Source organism: Sphaerodactylus townsendi, linkage group LG14 (assembly GCF_021028975.2).
Source record: "Sphaerodactylus townsendi isolate TG3544 linkage group LG14, MPM_Stown_v2.3, whole genome shotgun sequence".
Classification (NCBI taxonomy): domain Eukaryota; kingdom Metazoa; phylum Chordata; class Lepidosauria; order Squamata; family Sphaerodactylidae; genus Sphaerodactylus; species Sphaerodactylus townsendi.
Window position 1 is genome coordinate 8,215,565 of NC_059438.1, and position 13,989 is coordinate 8,229,553.

Genomic DNA, 13,989 nt, shown 5'->3' on the forward strand with positions numbered 1-13,989 from the left:
TTGTTCCCTTTGAGACTGATAAGCCCAGTCTGAATATTGCTTCTGTCATGGACTATGTTTAGGATTGTACTGTACAGCATGGAAATAATAGGGGAGTTCTCAAGGTCAGATGAAATTTTTGCAGAATGGCCACTTTAGGGTGACAATCTTTGAAAATTCAGGAAATTTGAGGTGGTGCCAGGCGATGGTAGACTTTATGGAGGGAAGGACAACTAAGCTGTGTTGTTGTATCCCTTGATGTTGCATTTAGGTCAAAGGTCAGTTTCTCCAACTTTTCCCTTTTTTGTTGGACCACTTCCTCCCACCCAAATTCAGATTTTTAGACTGAACTTTCCTGCCTCATCTAATTTTGCCTAAAAAACTCTCAAAATTGTCTTCAGGTTTTTCGTAACTGTAAGAAGAAGAAAAATTAATCTCAGGATCTATAGGCAGACACCACACAAGAGCAGCACATTTGCCTCTCAGTCCTCAGCCAACGTTCCTCTGATGTCTTTACAGACAATTACTTTTTCCAAGCCTCTATGGTATGCCATAAGGAGCAATGCAAGTCTTAGACAACTCCACCTACCTCACAGGGTGTTTGTTGTGAGGGGGAAGGGCAAGGAGATTGTAAGCCCCTTTGAGTCTCCTGCAGGAGAGAAAGGGGGGATATAAATCCAAACTCTTCTTCTTCTTCTTCATCCTGCAGTTTGTCCATCAGTATAGCTGACCTCCAGACAACAGGGATCAGCTCCCTAAAGGAAATGGTCAGCTCTGCAGGGTGGACTCGGTAGCATCACACATCCTGCCTGGAATCCCTCCCTTTCCAGCATGGTATAGTGGTTAAGAGTAGGTGTGCTCTAATCTGGAGAACAGGGTTTGATTCCTCACTCTGCCACTTGACCTGTGCAGGCTTATCTGGTGAACCAGGTTAGCTTGCTGGGTGACCTTGGGCTAGTCACAATTCTTCAGAGCTCTCTCAGCCCCACCCAGCTCACAGGGTGTTTGTTGTGGGGGGGCAGGGGAAATGAAAGGAGATTGTAAGCCCCTTTGAGTCTCCTTACCAGAGACAAGGGAGGGGGGGATATCATTCTAAACTCTTCTTTTTCTTTTGTGGCTCTGCCCCCAATTATTCAGAAATGTCCCAACCCAGTACTGGCAACTCTATTTAGAGTCTCTGCTCTGTCCAGCAACTCGCAACTTCCTCTTGTCTTAGACATGATCGTTTCTCCAGGATGAACAGATCTCTATAGTTTGGAGATGGGTTACAGTTCTAGGTGAACTCAAGGCCACATCTAGAGGCTGGCAACTCTGCTTCTGAGGTTTGTGCTGAGTGTATACCTCACGAAAGTGTTCCTCTGCTTTCCTTCTGGCTTGATTCCAGGAAGAGGGCTCCATTGGCTAAAATGGCAGCTGGTTGCTTTGTGGGGTGAACTTTCCTGGGAAGCAACTGTGCTCCAGCAAATGTGCTTTTTGCTTTGATGCTAAATTAGTTGACACATTAGTTCCCTGTTTCTTTTTTCCTAGGCTTTTATTTATTCAAAACACGGTTCTCCTGCCTCCTTAACCATGCAATGTAATCAGCTTTAAAGTACACAAATATAAACCATCCCGATAATGATAACTGGCTCATTATTATACACTGTGTTGTTGTTTTTCCAGAAAATGGCCATGATCTCTTCACTACTGGTTCTGTTGCTTTTACTGGCAGGTGGGAGAAATTGTCATGGTGAGTTTCCCAGGTGCTGTCTTGGAGTTCAGGAAGCTGCTATCCAGCTGCAAAGAGTGGGCTCCTCAGCCCAGCAATCTGAGTGACTGGGCGGGGGAGGCATAATGCAAGCGGTGCAGTCACACTGTGGGGGCTCAACTCAACACTGGCCTTTGCCTTTTTCTTGTATTGCAATGAATTAGCAGAGTAAATAATAGGGCAGAGATGCAAGTGAATTTGTTTTATAGAACTTTCCTGGATAATAAATGAATCTCCACTGAATATAGGAGCAGCAAACGCAATTTTTGCAAGTGTTCAGTCTGGGTGTCTTTGCAACCTATTTGTGCCTGTGCGTCTATCTCTCCTCTTTTGCTGGAAGAAGAAGCAGAGAGGTCTTTCCAGGCATGTGACTTCAGCAGTTCACTCTGCTTGACCGAATGAAGCAGGCACATGTAAAATCCTAACGCTTTTGGACTCAGCTGGTGGCAGTTCTGAAAGAGGCACAGAGGAGACCAAAATACCTTGAACGAGTTCTATTGATGCACCTTACAGATTGGGTGCGTGATGAAAGTGGAGGCCTCCTCTGCTTTCAAGCGACTGACTGATTCCTTCTGCTGTAGGTCAGCTGACGGAGGCTCGTAGCACAACAGAAAATGCAGTCCTGCAAACTCCAAGGAACCTGGGACCTTGCTTTTCAAGCCCATGTCGGAACCAGGGTGTTTGTAGCATCGCCGAAGGCAAGCCAAGTTGTGCCTGTAAGCCGGGATTCACGGGATCATTCTGCGAAGGTAAAGCAAATTGCGGTGGGACAGCATCTGTGTTACCTGCATAGGGTCTTTCTCAATCTCCTTCCCTGTATTCTGAACAAGTTCTGCAACTAATCTTTTACAGAAATAATTGTTTTTCAACATATATTAAACAGAACAGAAAAAAAGCAAAAGAATGGGAAATAGCTAAATTATATCAAAGGAGATCTCTATCCATCATTATATTAAGTACATGTTGCATAATGGATCCCAATATAACATTTTCTGTGTACTAGAGAGACCTCATAAGGTCTTAGAATCTTTGTCATTAGTTTACTCACATAAAAAGTTATCATTAATTTTTGTTTATTTTAATAATAAACAAAAAGAAAAGCAGTCGTTCCTGGCAAAGCAAGTGATTCAGGCTCCATTCAGGAATTCTATTGTTACTGTTAAATGATAGGCTGTAACTCTTTACAGAGAAATTCAAGTGCTTGCGGCTGCACCATGAAAAAAAGAGAAAAATAATAAAATATAAAGGGACAGCTGTCAAGAGAAGTGAGACCTTTGCTGAGCAAGACTTCTTTCTACCTAGACACTCTATTACGATCATACCCAAACAGGCAGATGCTGCTGAATTTTTATGGGGAATACAGAGTTGCATTAAGTGCAAAATATTGCCCCAAGATGTTCCTCTATCTTGGCACCCCACTCAATTGATCTCTTCTGCTATTAATTGTAAGAGGCCTTTTTCACACACACGGTTTGTTATAGAATTAAAGCAATTCGCATCGACATCCTGACCTTTTTGTTGCTGTTTCGTCGCTCGATAGCATTCACACATCACCAGGTTGTTACGGATCTTCTGGTTGTTTTGCAACTCCTGTTTTTTTGCATCGCCCTGGAATGCGGTGCAAATGACGATTCCGATTGGCTGTTGTGCTGTCCAGGGTCCAACTGGCAAGCTCAATCACATCCTGATTGGTTGCAGAAAATCGCATCACACGGTGGGTGTGACCCCTCACAGTCGCTTGCTCCAGTTATGTTTTGCACCTGGGCACCAGATTGTGGGGGGAATTCATTTTATCCAAGAAAGTAGCACAATTATCGAGCGACAGGAAAAATGTGGGACAAAGGCTGAAATGAGGTACAGATTGGGGGTTGGCACACATTACGGCTCAAGTGTGTGCGAAAAAAAGCCAGAAACAGTGACGACCTCACATATTAAATCTGGAACAAACCGTGTGTGCAAAAAAGGCCAGAGAGAACTGAAAGGTGGGAATAAATGGTCTTTTACCATTTGCAACCTTTTAAAGACCTCCTCTCTTTCCCATGTTCCCCTGGAAAACTTTGGCAATCAATATCTAGTCCCTTTTGTTCCCAGTCATTGCAAACTTCTTGTTTCCCGCCAGGAATGGCGGTAGAGCTGCAATGTGAGGAAGAGTTCATGATGATGATGGTGAGAAAGGAAGTGTTTGAAATGTTCAATATCCCATTGGCATGGATCCACCTGAAGAACGTCAACTGCAAAGTCTCTGAGCAAAATCGAAGTGGCGCGGCATTCTTCGGGGCAAAGCTGACGAAAGAGAATCACACGGCCTGTGGATCTCTGATTCAGGTGAAGTTCTGAAGCACCCTTTCACACACCACACGCAAAAACTTATGGGGAGCCATTTTCAAAGCCAGGTCTAGTGGAGGAAGAATTCAGTGAGGTGTAGTGTGGTTGAACAGAGACTGGAAAGACCTGGGTTCAAATTCTCATTCTGCCATGAAGCTTGTTGGTTAACCTTAGGGCAATCACACACTCTCTGCTTCATAAGGTTGTTGCAAAGATAAAATGAAGAAGGGGAGAACCTTATGGGGCTCTTATGTAATCTACTGGCAAAAAAAGGAAGAAATAAACCTGGGGGAAGACATTTTTTTTTCACCAGGTTATTGGAAATGTTAGTCAACAGACGAGAGAGGAAGATTTCAGTGCCATACCTGACATTCAAAGTGGTAAAGCTTTCGTGGAAGATCTAAGTAGAAATGGCACATATTGGCTGGAGCTGGTGATGTCATAAACTCAGCTTGTTCTCTCACATACAGTTAAATTGCCTGGGTATCTTTGCAATTTTTGTGAAAATAGTTTTCATTAACTCTTTACCGTGTTAAAAGGAGAGATTGGATTTATACTCCACCTTTCTCTCCTGTTAAGAGACTCAAGGTGGCTTCCCTTCCTCTCCCCACAACAGACATTTTGTGAGGTACGTGGAGCTGAGAAAGTTTTGAGAGAACTGTGACTAGCGCAAGGTCACCCAACAAGCATCATGTGTAGGAGCGGGGAAACAAATTCAATTCACCAGATAAGAGTCTGCCACTCATGTGAAGGAGTGGGGAATCAAACCCGGTTCTCCAGATTAGAGTCCGCTGCTCCTAACCACTACACCATGCTGACTCTTTAAAAAGTATACTGGTGGTATAACATGTTAAAGCAGGCAGCCTGCCATGTACTGTGAATGAAGAACCTATTGCAGTTTATAAGTATATGGTTTAATAGGCTCCAGTTACGTTTTGATTCTCTCTAAGCCAACTTTCTGACTCTTTTTCAGGTCAATGGCTCTCATGTGTCTTACGCCAATGAGATTCAAACAGACAGAGAGGACAAGGGGGTGATCACAAGAACTGTGGTTCTTAATGTGCGTTTCTCCTGCGTCTACGCCTACACACAAATTGTTGGCTTGCAAAACCCACTCAGGGCTGTTGACACGTATGTTCCTCATCCTCTGTCCTTCCAAGTTGAAAACTGTACTAGAAAAAAGAACTGTTGCCTTGTTTGCTGGGGCCATTTTCACCCAGGTTATATGGCATGAATGCTGTGGAGTCGTGTTTTTTTCTTTCTCCTGATTTCCTCACAGCATTATGTTGCAGTCATGTACCTCCTGAGGTTTCCTCAGCTTTTCTCCGATCTATCTCAAACCTGCTTTGCTCCGAAGTGAAGCTGGAATACCTGTCATGTAGAAAAGTGGGAAAGTTCACTCTCACGTAGTAGGGAAAATTTCTGTCACTCTCCCTTTGGTGGCTATTTCATCCCCAGCCACTAGGGGGCTTCCTTGTTTTGTTTTTCCCTAATTGGCAATTGAATTATGTTTTATGTATTGTATTATACGTTTTGTATTGTATTGTATGTTTTATGTATTATGTTTTATCAATATATAATAACAATCTGCCTACCAGGTTATCTGTACTTCAAGCTTTCATTCTTAAAAAGTAAATAACCTAACTCCTTCTATTGCGGAGATAATAGGGGGAAAGGCATACCTCTTCAACAAAAAGATTAAAGCCTTTTTAAAATGGAAGTTGGAAATTCAGAAAACCTGTTACACAAATTTTACAATATATTGTTACTTGCCATGACGTTACATGACTGAATAGAAAACAAGCTTTAGAAGATCTGGGGCAAGAGCAAGAGTGGGGAGGGATAAATGTGTACAGTTTGTTGGTTACAGCGACCAGTGCCCTGACCTGGATAGTCCAGCCCAGCCAGATCTCTTCAGATCTGGGAAGCTAAGCAGGCTCAGTCCTGGTTAGTACTTGGAAGGGAGACCACCAAGGAAACCCAGGGTGGCTACGTGGAGACAGCCAATGGCAAACCACCTCTGATGTCTCTTGCCTCAAAAAACCTTCAGGGTGGTTGCAAACTGACTGCAACTTGATGAACACACAAATACACGCACATGAGGACCAGCTCCCATCATTCTTTGTTGAACTTGTGGCTCCCTCTTTTCTAGGCTTGTTCAGTTTGAGGTGAAGGAAGGGGACTTCACGGTGACCATGGCGCTGTATGACAGCCCCAGCTATGATCAGGCCTACTCCCAGCAGCAGTTACTTTCCCTCGTCCTGACAGACACCCTTTATGTCCTTCTGCAAATCAAAGGGCAGCAGCAGGTGAAGTACTTCTTCCTGAGCGTGGACGACTGCTGGGGCACTCCCAGAAACAACCCAGAGGACAGCCTAAAGCACCACCTGATTATGAAAGGGTGAGTGAGGGCGGCTTTTTTTTTGCCATTTTGGGCATGTCTCATTTCAGGCATCATTCTGTACATCATACAAGAGTCAGTGTGGAATACTGGTTAAGAGCAGGTGGACTCTAATCTGGAGGACCAGGTTTGATTCCCCATTCCTCCACACAGAGGCGTATCTAGGGAAAATGTAGCCCAGTGCAAAATCTGAGTTTTCTGCCCCCCCCCTCCTGTATGGGTGGCCATCTTCCCCCCACCATGACCAAACAATGATTTTTTGCACCAGGACTTAAAGGCAGTGTATGGACCCGGGGGAAAGGAGGAGGGGCGTGGGGGCAATTTTCTGCCCCTCACATGACTAAATGGCCGCAGTCAGGGGACATTTGACCCTCTATCTCCCCCTGGGCAGTATGCCCCTGCCTCCAGATGAGCGGTGGACTCTAATTTGGTGGACCAGTTTGAGAAGTGAAGCTCTGCTAGATTTCGATATTCAAAACCCTGCTCGCCTGCTGTATGGTTAGCATTTTAAATGAAAAACAAGGACCTCAAAATCTTGTGTTCCCTAAGGTATCACTGGACTCGAATCTAGCTCTTCTACTGCAGACCAATATGGTTACCCTCTGAAAGTAACAAAAGTATTTTTTGGCTTTGCCTCAGATTCCAGTGCCAGTACATCACCATATGAATAGCATTTCTGTAATGAAGGAGGCTTATGGCAACCAGGAAGCCATTTCTATGCTACAAGTCTTCGGACCACTGCCAAGAGCACAGAACACCCCCCAAGAACATAGAAGTTGGCTATTCTAAAGAATTTTTTTTTAAAAAAAATCATTCCCCAGGAGCTTTCCAACGAGTGTTGCCTGATCCAGGTTGGGAAAGACCTGGAGGTTTTGGAGGTGGTACCTGAGGAGGGCAGGGTTCAAGGAAGGAGCGGACCTTCAAAGGGGCATAATGCCATCAAGTCCACCTTCCCAAGAGGCCATTTTCTCCAGGTGAAGAAGTCTCTGATGCCTGGAGATCAGTTTTAATAGCAGATTTCCAGCAACCACCTGGAAGCTGGCAACCTTATTTCCAACTTTTTCCACATTGTCCTTTAACCTATATAGTGAAAGGTTCCAAACTCCCTGGGTGTCACAACGCAGTGGCGTAGGAGGTTAAGAGCTCGTGTATCTAATCTGGAGGAACCGGGTTTGATTCCCAGCTCTGCCGCCTGAGCTGTGGAGGCTTATCTGGGGAATTCAGATTAGCCTGTACACTCCCACCCACACCAGCTGGGTGACCTTGGGCTAGTCACAGCTTCTCGGAGCTCTCTCAGCCCCACCTACCTTACAGGGTGTTTGTTGTGAGGGGGGAAGGGCAAGGAGATTGTAAGCCCCTTTGAGTCTCCTTGAGGAGATAAAGGGGGGATATAAATCCAAACTCTTCTTCTTCTACTCTTCTTCTTACCGTGATGGGCTCAACCTCTGGTTTGCTAGAGATGAAAGCTTTTTGCACATGGTAACAGCCCCCCCCCCCCCCACTTTACCATGTTTCGGGACTGAGTGTTAATAGTTCAACCAGCGCCCTCCCTCACTGTTCTTGGCCTATATTGTGAACCGATGCATTTTCAGCAATGACTCGTTTAATGTACTTGGCCTCTTCCAGGTGTCCCCGTGACACAACTGTGACCTTGCTCAATCACATTGGCACCAGCACCGTGGCAAAGTTCAGTTTTCAGATGTTCCAGTTTAAAAACTTCTCCGAGGTGTACCTTCACTGCCAGGTGCACCTGTGCATTCCAGAAAACCAAGAGCCCTGTGCCAAGGTATGGTACTTCGAACCTTGTGTCTTGCTGGGGGCAGAGGGAAGGTAATCTGCAGGTTAAATGACCCACAGAACAAAGTTTCAAGGTATTCCTTTTTTAAAAAAATAGTCAAAAAGGAAACAAGGGAAACTGTGTCTGAATGCAACGGAGGAAGCTGATAAGTTTTGTTTTTCGGCTCAGTAGCTCTTGCCAAACTACAAGATAGGAGGGAAGGGTATGCGTTAGGTACCCCAGGGCTATTTGCTTTGCAGTGGGTTTTCCCCACATTTTTTGTTTACATCTTGGTTTTCCTGCTGCAAAGTCTTTCTAGCTAAGACGATCTGCCATTTTGCCTGCCCCCTGCTATCTCGTACTCTCCATACAACCTGTTTGGGGAGGTTTATTTATTTGTTCAATTTGTTAAACCGCCACTCCCGAAGGGCTCTGGGTGGTGTACAGAGGATAAAAAAATGAACAATTAAAATCACAATCTAATAATTAAAACAGACTTGGCTAAATACAGCCTCAACAAAACAGGAAAAAACTAACATTAGATGGCAACCCAAAGGAAACTTCCTATCCCCCTGTGAGGGGACCGGGCACGTGGCAGCCAATGATGATGATATGTGGGGGAAATGGCATGAGGGGCAATCAGCGATTGGCCTCCCCAAAAGCCTGGTGGAACAGCTCCATTTCACAGGCTCTTGGAACTGTCCAAGGTCCTGCAGCAGAGCCCTGATGGCTGGAGGGAGAGCATTCCACCAGGCAGGGGCCAGGGCTGTAAGAGCCCGGGCCTGGGTAGAGGCCAGACTGTACTAACATCTGTCTCTGAGACAAACTATAGCTTGAAATGTTGTGTATACCCTGATGGTGTTAAGATGCAACTGAACTTTAATTTTGTTCTCATAGCCTTACATTGTTTTTATGATTTAATTATTTTACTTTGTAGGCCAGCATATAGAGTTTCTACAGTAAATCAGTGGTCTTCCAAAACAGAGGTTTGCCCAACCTTTAGAGTTCCTGCAGCTTATGGCTGTAATTTTTCCAAGACTTCGATGGCATGGGGAAAGCTCCTGCCAATCAGACCATGTTTCCTTTATGCACTGCCCAGTGAAAAAACCAGACTTGATACTTTTATGCTATTGCCCACAGCAATGTCCCAGTAAGTCGAAGCACAAGAGAGCGATGGATGACAACTACAGTAAGATAGTTTCCTATGGACCTATTAGTCTCCTGGCCCCTTCTTCCGTGGAAACACAGAACCCAATGTCCAGTGGTAGCCAAGAGTCTCCTCCATGGGGTATGTAATGCTTCCCTACCTCAGATACTACCAGCATGAATGAATAGCTTGGGCTGTTGTCTCCGGTTACTGCAAATTACACCAAATCTCATCTGTCTCTCTTGCACACTCTCTCCAGACTCGCAGCTATGGATCCCTGGTGTAGTGGTTTCGGCAGGCATCGGTATTGCGGTCATTTTGACTGCTGTAGCCAAGGCCATGAAGAAATGAGCAACTTGCCTGCAGCAGAATTCCAAATAAACCTGAAAATTGCAAGGAAAGGTGTCTATGTGTGAGCCTTTATCTTTCTCTCTGGCTATTCCAGTACTAGCTTAACTTTGAAAGGCTAAAGATCCAGCTTTAGTGGCAATGCAGTAGGCTTCAACAGTACTGCAGCTACATGCCCTTCTTTTGAGCCAAAAGAGACAATGGTTTCTGTGATCAGTCTCTGCAAAACAAAACAGGACCGGCAGAAATAAGTGGTACTTATTTTTGCCAGTCCTGCTTTGTTTCGCAGAGACTGATCGCGGAAATGTTATTGCATCCATTATAGTCATGCAGCTCCATTTTGCAGGGGACAGAGGAAGGGAGCAGGGGATTTAACCCTTCAACCACTACTTGGCTGCATTCTCAGATGGACTCACAGCACTGAAATTAGCATTTTATAGGGAAGGGGAAAGCGGTGCTCTTCAAAACGGTTTTCTGCCTTTTATAAATCTAATCTAAAAGGGGGGATTTTTTGAAGGGCCCAGCTTTCCCCTCCCCTTTAAAATGCCAATATCAGCACTATTTCAGCCCTAAGCCCCACAGTGGAGAGTGGTAAATAGCAGTACTTCAGTCAAAGCTCTGCTCACAACCTGAGTTTGAACCTGACAGAAGCTGGTTTCAGGTAGCTGGCTCACGCTTGATTCAGCCTTCCATCTTTGCGAGGTTGGTAAAATGAGTAAAAGAAGAGAAGGAGTTTGGACTTATATCCCCCCTTTCTCTCCTGTAAGGAGACTCAAAGTGGCTTACAAGCTCCTTTCCTTTCCTCTCCCCACAGCAGACACCTTGTGAGGTGGGTGGGGCTGAGAGAGTCCTGAGAGAACTGTGACTAGCCCAAGGTTACCCAGCAGGAATGTAGGAGTGCGAAAACACATCTAGTTCACCAGATAAGCCTCTGCCACTCAGGTTGAGCAGTGGGGAATCAAACCCAGTTCTCCAGATTAGAATCCACCTGCTCTCAACCACTCCACCACACTGGCTTGCTGGGAAGACTGGGAAGGCAAAGGCAAACCACCCTGTAGTAAACATCATCACCCTATGGATCAGTAATGACCCAGTGCTTGCACAGAGAACTGCTTTTACCTTTTTATTCGGCAAACAAGAGATTATAAAAACCAAGCAGAGGTTGAAGCCTTGGAGCTGCTGAAGCCTGCAGTTTTCTGTTCCATGGGGATGTTTGTACATCACGTCAGTTTCCCCACTCACTGTTCTGTTTCAAGAGGTCTTACAGAAGGATTTTTATGTCCAAAGTTCTTGTTTGCAGTTCTGAGCAACAGACTGTCCCTCTCTGCCCGTGCTGCCCTTGGAGACTGCAGAAAGCTGCTATCCTCTTCAGCGCCATTAACACACTGAAGGCCTTTCCCTGCCTCATGGTCAAACAATATTTTTAAAGCCTAACTATACAATGTTTTTGAAAGATTTGGGTCCCTTGGACCTGACTTGTTTTTTTCACAGTCACACAGCTGTGTGGGAAACTTTTTTGTGCGAAGCCTGTGGGAACCCATTTTGTCTTAGGACATTGTTGTGGGTTCCTGCCTCCCCCCTTGCCTCCATGTTGTTTTTCTGAGCCAAAACAGCCCTGGTGGAGAGTTACTTCCATAACTTTGGAGAGCAGAAGATAAGAGAAAAAGGGTACTGGGAGTATTTCCCCCTCAACAGTGTGAATGTGCACAAAGAGTACAGGAAGTTCTTCTAACTTAAGCTAATGCATTACCACACTCAGGCAATTTCATAACCAAATTAAATCTGACTTTGGTTAGTGCCCCCACAGAAAAACTGCCTTTATTGTTCTTTGAAGTGAGTGTAGAAGAGCGTGGGAAGGTGGAAACTTGGCGGAAACATGCACCAGCTAGAGGCATCAAGGGCAGACCGTGGGAGGGACGCACTCCCCAATTTGGTGTTTCAGACGGCAATGACATTACCTTGCAAATATTTACCTCAGATGCAAGCAAGAATAAATCCACAGTGCGGGTTTGAAGCATTTAAAAACTTTATACACACCATTTACAAAAAAAAGAAAAAAGGCATGCATCTTTACCACAAAGACACCACGAATATATTATTTCAGGATGCAAGTGCCCGCCCTACTCCTTACACACTATAATACATACATACAGGCCTCTTCTGCGGGGTTCCAGCGCACAACCTCAAGATCAACAAATCCCCGCTAGGTCACAACACGCTGCTGCTGGAATGAAGCTTTACGCTGTTAGAAGATGAGAACGGAGCTGAGCTAGACCGGCGAGCCTGCACCATTTTTGCCAGGTACCAAAGGAAGATGAGGAACCCTGCGGACAGAGGAGAGAGAGAGAGAGTAACCTGGTGAATAAACAATAGCTGGAGAAGATGGTGGAAAGGGGAAAAACAAACAATGGTGGGTTGAATCAGGATTCACCACATACCCACTTACTGGCCCTCAGTTTACTTTTCTCTCCTACCTGAGCTCACTGAATTTCAAAAGCTAATGAACAAGCAACTGCTACAGTAACCATTGTGTGCTACTGCAGCTCTAATTTGGCCAAAAAATGTGTTTTAGGGAGGTGAAATGGGTTAGGTGTTTCTGTTCCTTCAGGTATTGGCACCTGATCAAGTAGGTTTTTCGGGGGGGAGGGGCAGCTTCCATTTTGTGTGGGTTGTTCTCAATAATAGAAGTGGAAATACATGTTTTGAATGGCTGCTTCTATGCAAATGCGCCGCCATGTTACAATACCTGTGCAAAAGAGAAAATGGGAAGGAAATCCGGGATGTTCTTTTGCATCACACCTGACATCCCACCACCATTAGGAATAATACGTTTTCAGCAATAGCATGCAGGATAAATGCAACTGAAGACCGGGGGGAAATGACAGGTGGGCAGAGTAATTGCACAGAAAATGCTTCCAAGGTATAAGATCTGACCACTGGGAAAATCTGTGCATTCGAAAAAGCCCCTAGTGCCTAAATTCAGCCTTCATACTACTGCCAACCATGCAGGACAGTTGCATTTACTGAAGGTTGAAAAAACCAGCAATGCTCTTTATTTATACAGGAATTCTCATTGCACAAAAGAGGACACACAGTTGTGTTAGCTCAGGATCATCAGATCTGTCAGTAGGGCTACTGACCTCCAGGTACCAGGTGGAAATCTCCTGGAATTACAACTTATCACATGAAGGAAATGGCCACTTGGAGAGGTGAATTCTATGGCATTATCCCGACCCCTCTACAAACCCCATCCTTTTCAGGCTTTGCCTAAAAATCTCCAGATATTTCCCAACCCATAGCTGGCAACCCATCAGGCAGGGATTTCTCCAAGTCCTGCTACCTGAAATTTTCAGTCCAGCTGGCATAAGAAAGTCCAAACCACCATACAACAGATGGGACTCTCCATACAAGCTCTAATAGCCATGGGAGCTGATAGGGCCCGTATACAGGTCAAGCAGAGAATTTTTGATATTGAGAGGCAAACAGATCTCCTAAAGACACCTAAGTACATTGCACCGGAACACCGAAGATGGCAAGTAACAACAGCACCATATCTGTTTTTCCTTGAAAACAGCAACACAAGAAGAGCTTTCTCATTGGCCAGATGTAAATCTCTTCCCTCATCGCTGTTAGAGGGGAAATACAAGAAAATCCCTTATGAAAAGAGGCTCTGCCCCTGCCCTCTAGGAGAAATAGATACATTAGAACACATGTTATTTAGATGTCCCACTTTTGAAAAGCCCTCGAATCGGGAAATCCCTCGTAGCCCAGCCATGACAGGTCTTAATAGGCCTAAAACTACAAAGATGTACTGGCCTACATATTGACAGGTAGGGACCAGAAAATTACATCGGCAACGGCCCGTTTTTGTTCTTTAATCTGCAAACACAAGAGACATCTGCCGGCTGAATAGTTTAGGGAGGGAAAGACTGAATAAATTGTGATCCTTAGAAGATATGGTTGGAGGCCGGAGTTTTCTAGTAATGTCACTATAGGTTTTAGCAAGACTCCACAGGCACTTTACAAGTGTAGTTATATTAACTTTTTAATCTTTTGTCATAATCAAATGTATTTTACCTACTACTTGCTTTTTCACGAGTTGATCTTTTAGTAAACAGTCACCGACTGTGTATAAGTGCAGTTTGTATTATTATGTGTTGGTCTTTGACTGCAATAAAGAATTTGACTGACTGGAAATCACCTTCTGTTTGCTTACTTATTTTGTTTATAGTCCACCTTTCCCACTGAGATTAAAAGCAGATTAT

General features: G+C 44.7%; 2 protein-coding genes across 2 annotated transcripts in view; one reads left to right on the plus strand and one right to left on the minus strand.

Moving 5' to 3' along the window:
- Window positions 1–1,644: 1,644 nt before the first annotated feature.
- Window positions 1,645–11,456, plus strand: LOC125443752 (pancreatic secretory granule membrane major glycoprotein GP2-like). Its single transcript, XM_048516052.1, has 8 exons — window positions 1,645–1,690; window positions 2,308–2,475; window positions 3,846–4,051; window positions 5,025–5,182; window positions 6,204–6,452; window positions 8,079–8,238; window positions 9,370–9,517; window positions 11,329–11,456. Exons 1-8 carry the CDS (start codon window positions 1,645–1,647, stop codon window positions 11,454–11,456), a joined length of 1,263 nt encoding a protein of 420 aa, XP_048372009.1.
- Window positions 11,457–11,732: 276 nt separating this feature from the next.
- Window positions 11,733–13,989, minus strand: part of ADGRG1 (adhesion G protein-coupled receptor G1) — a 41,513-nt gene continuing 39,256 nt past the window's right edge. Inside the window, exon 14 of the mRNA XM_048515242.1 lies at window positions 11,733–12,048. Coding sequence (XP_048371199.1) covers window positions 11,933–12,048 — 116 coding nt within the window. The 3' untranslated portion in view covers window positions 11,733–11,932. The remainder of the gene's footprint in view (window positions 12,049–13,989) is intronic.

Coding starts and splice junctions, on each gene's coding strand:
- LOC125443752 (XM_048516052.1), top strand. CDS start 1,645: ATGGCCATGATCTCTTCACTACTGGTTCTGTTGCTTTTACTGGCAG. Junction 2,476..3,845: donor CACGGGATCATTCTGCGAAG/GTAAAGCAAATT, acceptor GTTTCCCGCCAG/GAATGGCGGTAGAGCTGCAA. Junction 4,052..5,024: donor CCTGTGGATCTCTGATTCAG/GTGAAGTTCTGA, acceptor ACTCTTTTTCAG/GTCAATGGCTCTCATGTGTC.